Genomic DNA, 12,336 nt, shown 5'->3' with positions numbered 1-12,336 from the left:
AACAAGAGCTCTAGCTTCAACTACATTTAGACTTCTTTCCTGCAGTGCACTGATAACACCATCCATTTACGTCAATCGTAGCCTTCCTCTTGGTCTCCTTCCATTTACTTCTGCTCTGTAGATCCTCTACAACAGGTGTCACCAACACGGTGCCCGCGGGCACCCGGTCGCCCGCAAGGACCACATGAGTCGCCCGCGGGCCTGTTCCAAAAATAGCACATCTCATAGAGAGCTGCGTCTAAAAATTAATTTTGTTCTGTTGCTATTATTTTTTTAATCACACTTGTATGTATATAGATTTAAAAAATACTATCTTAAAAATACTTTAAGGTTAACGCGCACAATATTTACCTATGGGCAGTAAAGTAGAGCTTGTGGGATGTGGAGAGTAAGCTAGCGGGCGCTGTATGCACTTTCGTACCCCAAAAACATGGCAGAAAAAAGAAAGAAAACGTATCTCTTTCACAGTGAATGGGAAGAGGAGTTCTTTTTTACGACTGTAAAAGAAACCTGCGTGTGTCTGATTTGCGGGACGACCGTGGCGACAGCAAAACGGCACAATGTGGAGAGACATTTCAATACGTGTCACAAAAGCTACCATGATAAATATCCACCTGCAAGCGCCCTACGGGCAGAAAAAGCCCGTGAGCTAAAGACCGCTCTGGGTAAGCAACAGTCTTTTTTTACGAGGCCGGCCAAAAACTCACAAAAAGCAACCGAAGCCTCGTTTAGAGCTACACATTTTCTGATCAAGAAAAAAAAGGCATTTACAGATGGAGAAGTTGTCAAAGAAGCGATGTTATTAATTGCTAACACTGTATTTAAAGACGAGAAAAATGGAAGCGACCTAATCTCCACTCTTTCCGACGTCCAACTGGGGGCATCTACGATGGCAAGACGAGTATCAGCTATGTCCAGTAACTTGGTCGATCAGTTGGAGCAGGATCTGGCGAAGTGCAAGTGGTTTAGCCTCCAGTGCGATGAGTCCGTGGACAGCAGCAGTACAGCGCAGTTATTGGTTTTTATCCGGATGGTGTTTAATGATTTCTCCACAAAAGAAGAACTCCTGACACTACTGCCCTTAAAGACAACTACGAGAGGAGTTGACATTTATAACACGGTGAAGGAGTTTTTCGTGCAGAAAAAGGTGCCATTGGAAAAGCTGGTAGCGGTGACAACAGACGGGGCTCCTGCTATGGTCGGCCGACAGACAGGTTTCATCGCTCACTGTAAACGTGACCCAGACTTCCCCAAATTTCTGCATTACCATTGCATCATTCACCAGCAGGCGTTGTGTGCGAAAGTGATCGGCTTTGGGCACGTGATGACTCCCGTTGTGAAAATCATAAACAACATCCGCTCCAAAGCAAAGCAGCACAGGATTTTCAAGGTACTATTAGAGGAGATGTCAGCAGAATATGGGGACCTACTGCTACACACAGAAATCAGATGGCTCAGCAGAGGACGAGTTTTGCATCGTTTTTTGTCTCTTTTGCGTGAAATCAAAGAGTTCATGCAGTCCAAAGGCGAAGATGTCTCACTGCTAGAGGACACAGAGTGGACACTTGACCTTGCATTTTTGGTGGACATTACTGGGAAATTAAACCTCCTGAACTGCCAGCTGCAAGGCAAAGGTAAGACTGTTGTCGATATGATAAGTGCTTTAAATGCATTTAAAGCCAAAATGAATGCATTCTCTGCAGATTTACAGAGAAAAAAAGTTCTGCACTTTCCCTCTGTGCAGTCAGTGCTGAAAGACAATGCTTCTGCATCTGAGACATTTGAAAAAGTGGCAGAAAAGTACATTGAAGTAATAAACAGACTTGGGCAAGAGTTTGAGAATAGGTTTTGTGACCTTCATCAGCTTGAACCATGTGTGTTCTTCATTTCCAACCCTTTCATGAATGGGGACACAACATGCTTTGCTGAGCAGTTAAGTGCAACGTTCAACTTGGATGCTGGACAGGTGGAGATTGAAATTATAACATTGCAAAATGATCTCCATCTCAAAGCCTACCAGGCTGCACCAAACTTTTGGCGCCTTGTTGACACAGAGAAGTACAGTGGAGTATGCACAGCAGCCATGAAGGTTGCCAGCCTGTTTGGCTCAACCTATCTCTGTGAATCAGCATTTTCTGACATGAACTTCATCAAAAACAAACACAGAACACGCCTCACTGATGCACATCTGAGAGACTCACTCACAGTTGCAGTGTCAAGTTACACACCAGATTACAACACACTGGTGAACAGCATGCAATGCCAGTCTTCCCACTAACCAAGGACGGATACCAGATGTAGTCAGTGACAACATGGTAGTGCCATGGCAAAGTTGAATTAAAATATTGAAGAATTGTGTTCAATTTAAAAGTGTGTTCATGACATTTAAAAGTTATAATTTTGTTAAACATAACACAGACTTGGCCATTAGTTCAAAATGTGAAATAAAAAATGTATTACATATTTAAAAATATGTAAGTTGATTTTGTTTAACATTACATAATTGTTAACTTTTTGAAACATGTTGCAACATAGTTTATGATTTGTTAACAGGGCATGTCAGTGGCTTGTGCAAATGGGATATTTTTTGCTAAAATGTAGTGATGTAAGTGATCATCTGAAAATGTAACAAATACTGTGATTAATAGAGATAAAGTGTTGAATATTGATATCTGTTTCCCACCTTGTTGTCATTTTTGATAATCATTGTTAGAAATCATTAACATGATCAGTGTCTTTACATAGGTGAGTATTACTAATCATTATAAATAATGTATAACTAAAGGCAAACTGAGCAAATTTGTTATTTCAGAAGAGCGTATCAAACTGGTAGCCCTTCGTATGATTCAGTAACCGTGAAGTAGCTCTCAGTTTCAAAAAGGTTGGTGACCCCTGCTCTACAACATTCGCTTATAGGGTCTTTAGTAAATTACCCCACATAAAAAAAGTTCCCCCTATGTTCCGGTCAGGAGCCTTCGCTCTGAAAATGCTGGTCTACTAGTGATCCCAAGAGCCAAGAAGAGAGCCGTAGGTCCGGGAGCGTTCTCCAATCGGGCCCCAGTGCTATGGAATGCTCTTCCTTCTGAGATTCGATCAGCAACTCCAGTGGAACTGTTTAAATGTAGGCGTGAAACACACATTGCTGGCGTCAATCTGGTCTTTTGGGGTATGGGAACCACCAGCCTGTATTTGCCCAAGACACACTACATGATGGACAACAACAACTCACTCTGTCCAGGGTTGTGTCTCCATTAGTCCCCTGATGTCACACACAACTGGAAGTTTGTGGTTGTTATCAATAAGTGCTTTGAATCATGACCGCCTTTTTTCAACAGCATTCGTCACTTTGAATGTTATGTTTGAGCTAAGTTTGAGACTGGTCGATTATTTGTTTTAATTTAAGCTCAAAAGAAGTACGTGGTTCCACAGTGTTTTGCTATGGCTTTTTAATAATAATAATAATAATAATAATTTCCTTGTATTGTCATTCTGTGTAACAATGTACACAGAACGAAATGTCGATTGCATCTGACCCGATGCAGCCGCAGCCAAGAGAGGGCGCCGCCGACCACTTTTTAAGTCTTAGGAATGACTCGGCCGGGGCGCGAACCCGAACCTCCCAGTCTCAAAGCGGGCGCCTTACCATCTAGGCTACTGAGCTGGTATAGGAACACATTTGGAAATAGGTCAGATGAAACGACATCTCTAAATGACAGGACCGTCCCAACCTGTTCCAGGTGCGGAATGGCCATTGTAATGCGCTCTAAACACTACAGGCTCTCATGAAAACCCAGGAGCATTATCGGTCACTATGGCAGGATGTTCACTTCTCATCAAATCGTGTTATAGATGGGCCTGAACTGAAAGTTTAATTCCAAAAGTAAGACACCTACTTGCAAATCTTAGCATTGCTATTGACATTAAAATCAGGGGAGAGCGCGAACGCAGTCCCCCACTACCAGAAATTATTCAGTCGAGATTCCCACATTTGGGGAAGTTGCAGAGGTCAGCTCAACCGGAGTTCAATGGCTGAGCCTCACCCTGGGTGAACCACCTTTTTTTTGGTTTGAACAAATGTATTGACACTAATAACAGCAAACAAACAATGTGAGGTTTGAACAACCCTTCTCGACAACCTTAACAGCAATCAAGCGGGGGGGATTTTGTAAGGTTTATTGTTCTATATTCTTTATCAATTATCCGTTATCGGTCAAATCATAATATGCTACAAAGCCGAGGGGCCGAGACACTTGCTCTCAGCCAAGAGGCTGAGTCAAGGTCCTAGCCACAGAGCCAAGCAGCGATCATTGCGAATGCACCGCCCCTAGAGGTACTGCAATACCGGACCGACGCGTGGAGTGGACAGAGCAAGCTCTTATTCCATCTCCCGATTGCAAAAATCAAACTTACAGCATTGCTGTATTTTGGGGATTCTTAGATGGCATGTCCTTCATTGAAGCGCACAGCCCATGTCCTTCAATGATTCTGACCAATTCGTCATTTCCTTCATTGTAGCACACAGTCCAAAAATCACAGAGCAACCATATAGTGTACAAATTCACAACACAATCAAGCATTTTTTGGTTTGAACAAATTTATTGACACTAATAACAGCAAACAAACAACGTGAGGTTTGAACAACCCTTCTCGACAATCTTAACAGCAATCAAGCATATTCACAATTTAGTTATATAACATCTTTGTTAGTTTCAATAGTTCTAATGTGGTATGGCCACTTGAATGCGACGATTTTGGCGTCTGTGGGTTTCGAAAAGAAAAGAAAGCACGGATGTCAACTGTGGTTCTGAATTAGTATACTATCTATGAAGTATACTATCTATGAAGTTAAAATTGTGTACTATCTAAGGAAGTAGGACATGGCGGACGGATCAGGTTAGCACTGCTCGTTCTCTGCGTTTATATTCTCATTTGCATCGGTTTTGAGTGTGTTGTTAACTATTAATTTTACAATTCGAACCATTTCGACAGACCAAAGAATCAAATTTGAGTCAGGAAGGACCTGGAAATTCTAATTCTATTTTTCATACAATACCTGAATTTGGACCAGACAAACAAATAGAAAAGGCAACTGCCACTCCAAAAACACATATTAATCAGGAAGGGCCTGGAAGAGAGTCCAAAATAGCTAAATTGTTTGCTACGCCACTACCAGGATTTGAAAAAGACAAACAAATCGAAAGAGCGAACGACTCTCCAAAAACCCATACGGGCACTGGAAAGAGGGGTAAAAGTAAGACAAAATTGGGGGTGGTGAAAACACCGGAAACAAAGAGAAGAGATTTAGAAGAAAGCCAATTGCCGATGAAAAAGCCCACAAGAGAACTGTATGAAGCTGAGCCAGAGGAAGTCGGGGAGGGAAAAAATCTGACCCTTTGTGGGCAGGGAAGTAAGAGACCCCTCGATAGGTCCTCTGGCTCACCCCCTAACCCAGAAAAAAGGGGAAGACCTGGAACCACAGACAGAGAGTCAGAGGATTCCAGAGTTTTCCCCGGTGAGTCTCCAAATGAGGTACTGCTCTTAAGCGGTGAGTCTGACACAGGTGACACTCTCGATGATCACCAAAGAATGGACTCGGATCCCCCGGTTTTGTCTAAGTAGTTTAAATACTTTAACAACAGTAATGAACATTACATTCTCTACTATCAATTTGAGAAGTGTGAGATCAAAGGTTAAGGCTCACAGCGTTTTATCGTTCTTAAAAACTATCAGAACAGATGTGTTTTTACTACAAGAATGCTGCATCCCCTTTCTAAAAAATTATAAACAGTGGGAAGAGATTTGGCCATATCCATCATTATGGAGTGGCTCGAATAAAAACCGTAACGATGGAGTAGCCATTTTAAAAAACAACCCTCAACTCATCATAAAGGGGAGTACTGTGATGAGAGACGGACGCGCAATTTTAGCAAGACTTTCCTATATAGGGAACGATTTTAACCTCATTAACATATAAGGCCATCCCGACATACGACTCAGGTACGAACTCTTAGGACATCCAGTCGCATATGCTAGGCCATCAACCACTAATCGTGGGAGGAGATTTTAATTGCATCTTAAGTAGGAAGGATAGAAAGGGGACCGATGAGGAGTTTAAAGTAGATAAAACATCAACTTTATTACAAGACATGTGCCGGACATTTAAACTGGAGGACTGTTTCGAATCCATACATCCAGGAGAGGAGGGCTTCACCTGGTTCAGAAGTGACAATGCCAGAGCCTCTCGAATAGACTACATATTTACAAGGAGTTTAGCACTGAGTGATGCAAGATTAATTCCAGTTTTTTTTTTTCGGATCACTTGCTACAGTCCTGCTTTCTCTCATTTCTTTCAGGTATGACTGTTGGGAAGGGTCTGTGGAAGTTAAATTGCTCCCTTTTTTTTGGTTTTTTTGGTTTGAACAAATTTATTGACACTAAAAACAGAAAACAATCATGACAATCTCAACAGCAATTAAGCACATTCACAATATTATATTCCAATATTACGTTTTTAACAGCAAACACAAAGTGAGGTTTGAACAAACCTTCTCGAAAATCAAACATATTCACAATTTCATTATATAACATCTTTGTTAGTGTCAATAGATCCGTCCAGGCCAAAGTCGATTGTCCTCGGTCTGAACAAATCCACTGACACCAACAGCAGCAAAACACAGCCATCAAGCATATTCACATTTTTTTAATATTTGACAATATGACGTGACGATATGACGTTTTAACATTTTTTCCTGACATTTTCAACATCAATTAAACAATTTCAGAGTTATTTTCTTTTAACAGTAGTTAACCAGCGTGTAAAAGGCAATACTATTGTGCAAGGGCATAGCTCTGCCATCCTACCCTCCCAAGCAGCATTCTTCCAGTCCTCTGTGTGGGTCCTTTCCCTTCTGCGTGGGTCCTCTCCCTTCTGGGTTCCACAACCCAGGCCGTTGCTGCCGGGACTCCCACAGTGTAGCTCCGGCTCCCCCCTCCGGGTGGGTGCAGACGAGTCTTCTTTATGGCTGCGTCCTAGGCCCGCCGCTCGCAGATTGTATGGTATCTGCAGCCATTTGGAGCACAGCCACGGGGGGGATCTGCCTGCACCTCCATACCAGCAGGTTTCTGGAGGTCCAGATGGCGTCCTTGATGGCGGCGAGAGTGAGCCAGTCCCTGGCAAAGTCGTTCCGAGGCCTCCTCGACCGACTCACCCCGTAAAGCACGTACTGTGCATCAGGGACCTCTCCTGCTGGTAAGTCCGGGAACTTTCCTAGTTGTTCGGCCATTGTCCACAAGACCTGGGCAGCGCTGCACTCACAAAAAAGGTGCCTCACCGACTCCTGGGCGCCACAGCCAGGTCGAGGGCACGTCGAAGTCGCCGACATTCCTCGGTGGTGCATCACAGCTCTGACTGGGAGAACTTCATGAGCCACCATCCATGACAAGTCTCGTAGTCTGTTTGGGAGGGCAGGATGATTGACGTTGCTCCAAACCGTTGTGGATTCGCCAAATGCAAGCCCCCGCACAGGGCTTACTGTAGCTCGCTCTTGCACAATAGCAACAAGGGCCCTGTGGTTTTGTAAAGCGTGACATTCTTGTGTTTCCAAATCAAACTTCTTCAAAAAATCCCGAATAAAGAGATGTGTTGGTGGCAAGTTAAATGAAACTGGAATCAAACGATTGTTTGGTACAAGCTTTAGCTTCCGCAAATATGAGCCCATCCAAAACCGGGTCATTGCTTGACTTTTCGGGTTGTTGGGTGGGCCCACAGCGTTTTGGAAGTGGAGAGAGACATATTTGCTTCCCAGGAAAAGCTGGAGGTCAGGCACTCCTTTCCCCCCTTTTTCCTTTTTCTTTTTCATTGTATCTCTTTTTATCCTTTCCCACTTTGAGCCCCAGACAAAGCGAAAGATGGCTCGGTCCAGTTGTAACAGCACGTTTCTTTTAGGCATAAAAATTAAACTGATTGACAAAAGCATTGGGAGGATGATCGCTTTGATGATTAGGACCTTCCCCTCTATTGTCAGTTTTCTTAGTGACCAAAAAACAAGTTTTTGCTTAACTTTCCTTGTCACGTCATCCCAGTTGGTCTTGCCTCCTCCATCCGCATTGAATTTTATCCCTAGGATTGTCTGGTCTGTCTTTAACACCGTCAGCGGGAGTCCTGCCTTTTCTGTCTCTTTCCACATTCCATAAAACTTCACTTGTGATTTTTCTCTATTTAGCCTTGACCCAGACGCCCTCCCAAACAGGTCAGTCAAGTCAAGGGCTCTTTCAACAGATGCGCGGTCAGTACACAAAATATTAAAATCATCCATGTACAAAACACACTTGGTAATTTGTCCCCCACTTCCTGGGATATTGATGCCTTCGACAAATCTATCTTTTCTTAACATTTGTGCCAAAGGTTCAATGCAAAGAACATAGAGAAGGGGAGACATAGGGCAACCTTGACGTACACCGCAGTTGATCTCGATTGCTTACGATAAATTCCCGTTAATCATGAATTTGCTGTAGATGTCTCGGTATAGCAGTCCTACCCACTTGATGTATTTTTGGGGAAAACCACATTTTTGCAATACCCTGAAGAGGTATTGGTGCGAGACTCGATCAAAGGCTTTTTCAAAGTCTAGGTTTAGGACCGCTAGTCGCATGTTTCTGTCTCTTGCATAACAAATGGTGTCACGGATCAGCATGAGACTGTCGCTGATCTTCCTTCCCACAATGGCACAGGTTTGGTCTGGATCAACCAAGTCTCCCAAGACAACAGACATTCGTGTTGCTAGAAGCTTGCTGAAAATTTTACAGTCCACGTTTAAAAGCGTTATGGGTCGCCAGTTTTTTAAGTCAATTTTGTCTCCTTTTTTGTGCAATAGAGTAACTATCCCTATTCTGAAACTGTCTGGCATATGGTCTCGACTGGAAAATTCGTTAAAAACCGTTAACAGATCTGGTGCTAAAATATCCCAAAAAGTCCGGTAAAATTCGAGGTTGAGTCCGTCCTCCCCGGGTGATTTGCCTTTTTTCATAGTCTTTATGCAATCATTCAGTTGGTCTTGGGTAAAGTCCGATGTTAAAAAGGGGTCTTGACGCACTGATCTTGAAATATGATCTAATACATGCCCCATTTCATTCTCATATGTTTCTTTCTTTTCAAATAATTTTTTGTAGTAGTCTTCGACCAATCTGGTTATTTCACTACTTTCCTTTGTTATTTGCCCGTTTTCGTTTTGAAGTTTAAAAATCCCCTCATTTTTGCCCATAATTTTTTTAAAAAAGTAGCGTGTACATTTTTCCCCTTCTTCTATTTCTCTTTCTCTGCTTCTTATTATGATGCCTTTGCTCTTTATTTCCGCCAAAGCGTTTAGTTCTTGTTTGGTCTCTTTGATTTCATCATTAAAGTCCATCCCCTTTTCTGTTAGGATGAAATAGCGTTGGAGTCTTCTTTGTAGTCCCGACATGCGTTTCATCTCTTTAAGTTTCTTGTTTTTCCCTGCATTTTTAAAAAAGGTCTGTGTTCGTTTCTTTGTCATTTCCCACCATTGTGCTCGTGAATCATACGAGTCTTGAAGGGTCTGCCAGTCTTTGTACAGCTCCCTGTATTGTGCGGCTAGAGCCTCATCCTCCAGCAGGGAGCAGTTTAACTTCCACAAACCCTTCCCAACAGTCATACCTGAAGGAAATGAGAAAGAGCAGGACAGTAGCAAGTGATCCGAAAAAAAAACTGGAATTAATCTTGCATCACTCTGTGCTAAACCCCTCGTAAATATGTAGTCTATTCGAGAGGCTCTGGCATTGTCACTACTGAACCAGGTGAAGCCCTCCTCTCCTGGATGTATGGATTTGAAACAGTCCACCAGTTTAAATGTCCGGCACATGTCTTGTAATAAAGTTGATGTTTTATCTACTTTAAACTCCTCATCGTTCCTCTTTCTATCCTTCCTACTTAGGATGCAATTAAAATCTCCTCCCACGATTAGTGGTTGATGGCCTAGCATATGCGACTGGATATCCTCTAAAAGTTCGTACCTGAGTTGTCTGTCGACATGGCTGTATATGTTAATGAGGTTAAAATCATTCCCTATATAAGAAAGTCTTGCTAAGATTGCGCGTCCGTCTCTCATCACAGTACTCCCCTTTATGATGAGTTGAGGGTTGTTTATTAAAATGGCTACCCCATCGTTACGGTTTTCATTCGAGCCACTCCATAATGACGGATATGGCCAAATCTCTTCCCACTGTTTATAATTTTTTAGAAAGGGGATGCAGCATTCCTGTAGTAAAAACACATCTGTTCTGATAGTTTTTAAGAACGATAAAACACTGTGAGCCTTAACCTTTGATCTCACACTTCTCACATTGATAGTAGAGAATGTAATGTTCATAATTGTTGTTAAAGTATTTAAACTAGTTAGACAAAACCGGGGGATCTGAGTCCATTCTTTGGTGATCATCGAGATCATCGAGAGTGTCACCTGTGTCAGACACATCACTTAAGAGTAGTACCTCATTTTGAGACTCACCTGGGAAAACTCTGGGACCCTCTGACTCTCTGTCTGTGGTTCCAGGTCTTCCCCTTTTTTCTGGGTTAGGGGGTGAGCCAGAGGACCTATCAAGAGGTCTCTTACGTCCCTGCCCACAAAGGGTCAGATTTTTTCCCTCCCCGACTTCCTCCGTCTCAACTTCATACAGTTCCCTTGTGGGCTTATTCACCGGCAATCGGCTTTCTTCTAAATCTCTTATCTTTGTTTCTGTTTTTTTCACCACTCCCAATTTTGTCTTACTTTTACCCCTCTTTCCAGTGCCCGTATGGGTTTTTGGAGAGTCATTCGCCTTTTCGATTTGTTTGTCTTCTCCAAATCCCGGCAATGGCGTAGCAAACAAATTTGCTAATTTGGACTCTCTTCCAGGCCCTTCCTGATTAATATGTGTTTTCGGAGTGGCAGTTGCTTTTTCTATTCGTTTGTCATGTCCAAATTCAGGTATTTTATGAGAAATCGAATTAGAATTTACAGGTTCTTGCTGTTTCAATTTTGATTCTCTGGTCTCTCCTCCAGGGGTTTTGGTAGGTACATCTGTTTTTTCAATTTGTTTGTCTTGTCCAATTTCTTTGTGCATTTCTTGATCAATTTCATTGGGTATTTCCATAACTTTATTCATTTCCTGTTCATCTTCATTGGGTATTTCTATAACTTCATTAATTTCTTGTTCATTTTCATTTTGTATTTCCATGACTTTATTAATTTCATTGTCTTTGTTATCTTTATTCATTTCATTGTCTTTGTGACATTTATTCATTTCATTATCTATGTTGTCTGACATCATTTCATTGTCTTTGTTGTCTTTGTTAACTGCCTTCCTAGCTTTCAATTTGTTAGCAAACGAGTTCGGGCAGTTTCTAAAGAGGTGATTCGTTTCTCCACAGAGATTGCATTTTCTGCTATTGATACATTCCTCAAAGGAATGTCCAATTGTTCTGCACTTTCCACAAAAAATTCGATCACATACCTCAGCCAGATGCCCATGCTCACCACATTTGCGACAGAGTTTCGGTTGCCCTTGATAGTGGATAAAGCCACGGTTTTCCCCCAGGAATATAGTCGACGGGATTTGTTTCAGTCCCTGAAAGCCCTGAGGATCTTGCCTTAGTTGGACTGGTACCCTCCAGGCACCAGTCCAATAGCCTTTCTCACACCTCACCTTCATAGCCTGGCCTTTTACTGAGCAGTGTCTACTCAACCAATAACAGACGTCATCAGCACTGATTATTTCACTAAACATTCTAACAATGACAATCTTGTTAGCATTATCAGTCAGCTTCTCCACTGTAAATCCTGAAAACTGGGACCTCACTCCCTCAAAACGATTCCAAAACTCTTGATAAAGAGCTGCCGTTTCAAAACTCACATCAAAGCCTTTGCCAGAAGTCATTTTTATGACAGCATGTACCTCCTCCTTTTTAAACTTCAGAATCTTTTCAACAAACTTGTTAATAAAATCCGTCCTTGACATTCCCTCCGAAATTGCCACAACATCTTTGAGCAAGAATCTCGCGCAGTTACGTCTCCGCCCGCCGGTATAATGCCCGGCCATGGCAGGACTCGGCTGCTTTACTTCTAACTATGTTAAAATGGTTAGAATTGTAAAATTAATAATTAACAATACTCTTAAAACCGACGCCAATGACAGTATAAACGCATAGAACGAGCAGTGCTAACCTGATGCGTCCACCATCACAAGTCAAAAAAAAACCACCTTCATGATCATGGTATCTCCCCTGCCAGGTAAGTATGAGTTGTACACGGCCAAGGCAACCAACTATTACTCGAGCGCGCCCCC

The 12,336-nt window shown here is 42.4% G+C and overlaps 1 protein-coding gene, 1 long non-coding RNA gene and 2 pseudogenes across 3 annotated transcripts in view; 1 reads left to right on the top strand and 3 right to left on the bottom strand.

The window, feature by feature from the left end:
- The window catches only part of LOC148354815 (uncharacterized), a 99,105-nt gene that overhangs the window by 34,317 nt on the left and 52,452 nt on the right, over nucleotides 1–12,336 (bottom strand). The window lies entirely within an intron of this gene.
- Nucleotides 141–2,522, top strand: LOC148354838 (general transcription factor II-I repeat domain-containing protein 2A-like). 2 transcript variants are annotated; one of them, XM_088350363.1, is made up of 2 exons: nucleotides 141–665; nucleotides 828–2,522. In XM_088350363.1, exons 1-2 carry the CDS (start codon nucleotides 431–433, stop codon nucleotides 2,276–2,278), a joined length of 1,686 nt encoding a protein of 561 aa, XP_088206489.1. In that variant the 5' UTR covers nucleotides 141–430; the 3' UTR covers nucleotides 2,279–2,522. The 2 variants fall into 2 exon arrangements, with proteins under 2 accessions (XP_088206489.1, XP_088206487.1); XM_088350361.1 differs by having other exon boundaries at nucleotides 141–1,634; nucleotides 1,704–2,522.
- Nucleotides 3,928–4,080, bottom strand: LOC148354837 (U1 spliceosomal RNA; annotated as a pseudogene).
- Nucleotides 4,309–4,432, bottom strand: LOC148354836 (U2 spliceosomal RNA; annotated as a pseudogene).

The sequence above is a fragment of the Urocampus carinirostris genome, chromosome 12 (assembly GCF_059441175.1).
Source record: "Urocampus carinirostris isolate Australia breed hairy pipefish chromosome 12, RoL_Ucar_1.0, whole genome shotgun sequence".
Lineage (NCBI taxonomy): Eukaryota > Metazoa > Chordata > Actinopteri > Syngnathiformes > Syngnathidae > Urocampus > Urocampus carinirostris.
Note: the sequence above shows the minus strand (reverse complement) of the source record. Positions and strands in the feature narration are given on the sequence as shown.

Excerpts from the sequence above, each read along its gene's own strand:
- LOC148354838 (XM_088350361.1), top strand. The coding sequence starts at position 431 with ATGGCAGAAAAAAGAAAGAAAACGTATCTCTTTCACAGTGAATGGGAA. Across the intron at positions 1,635-1,703 it reads CTGCCAGCTGCAAGGCAAAG|ATTTACAGAGAAAAAAAGTT; the intron begins GTAAGACTGTTG and ends CATTCTCTGCAG.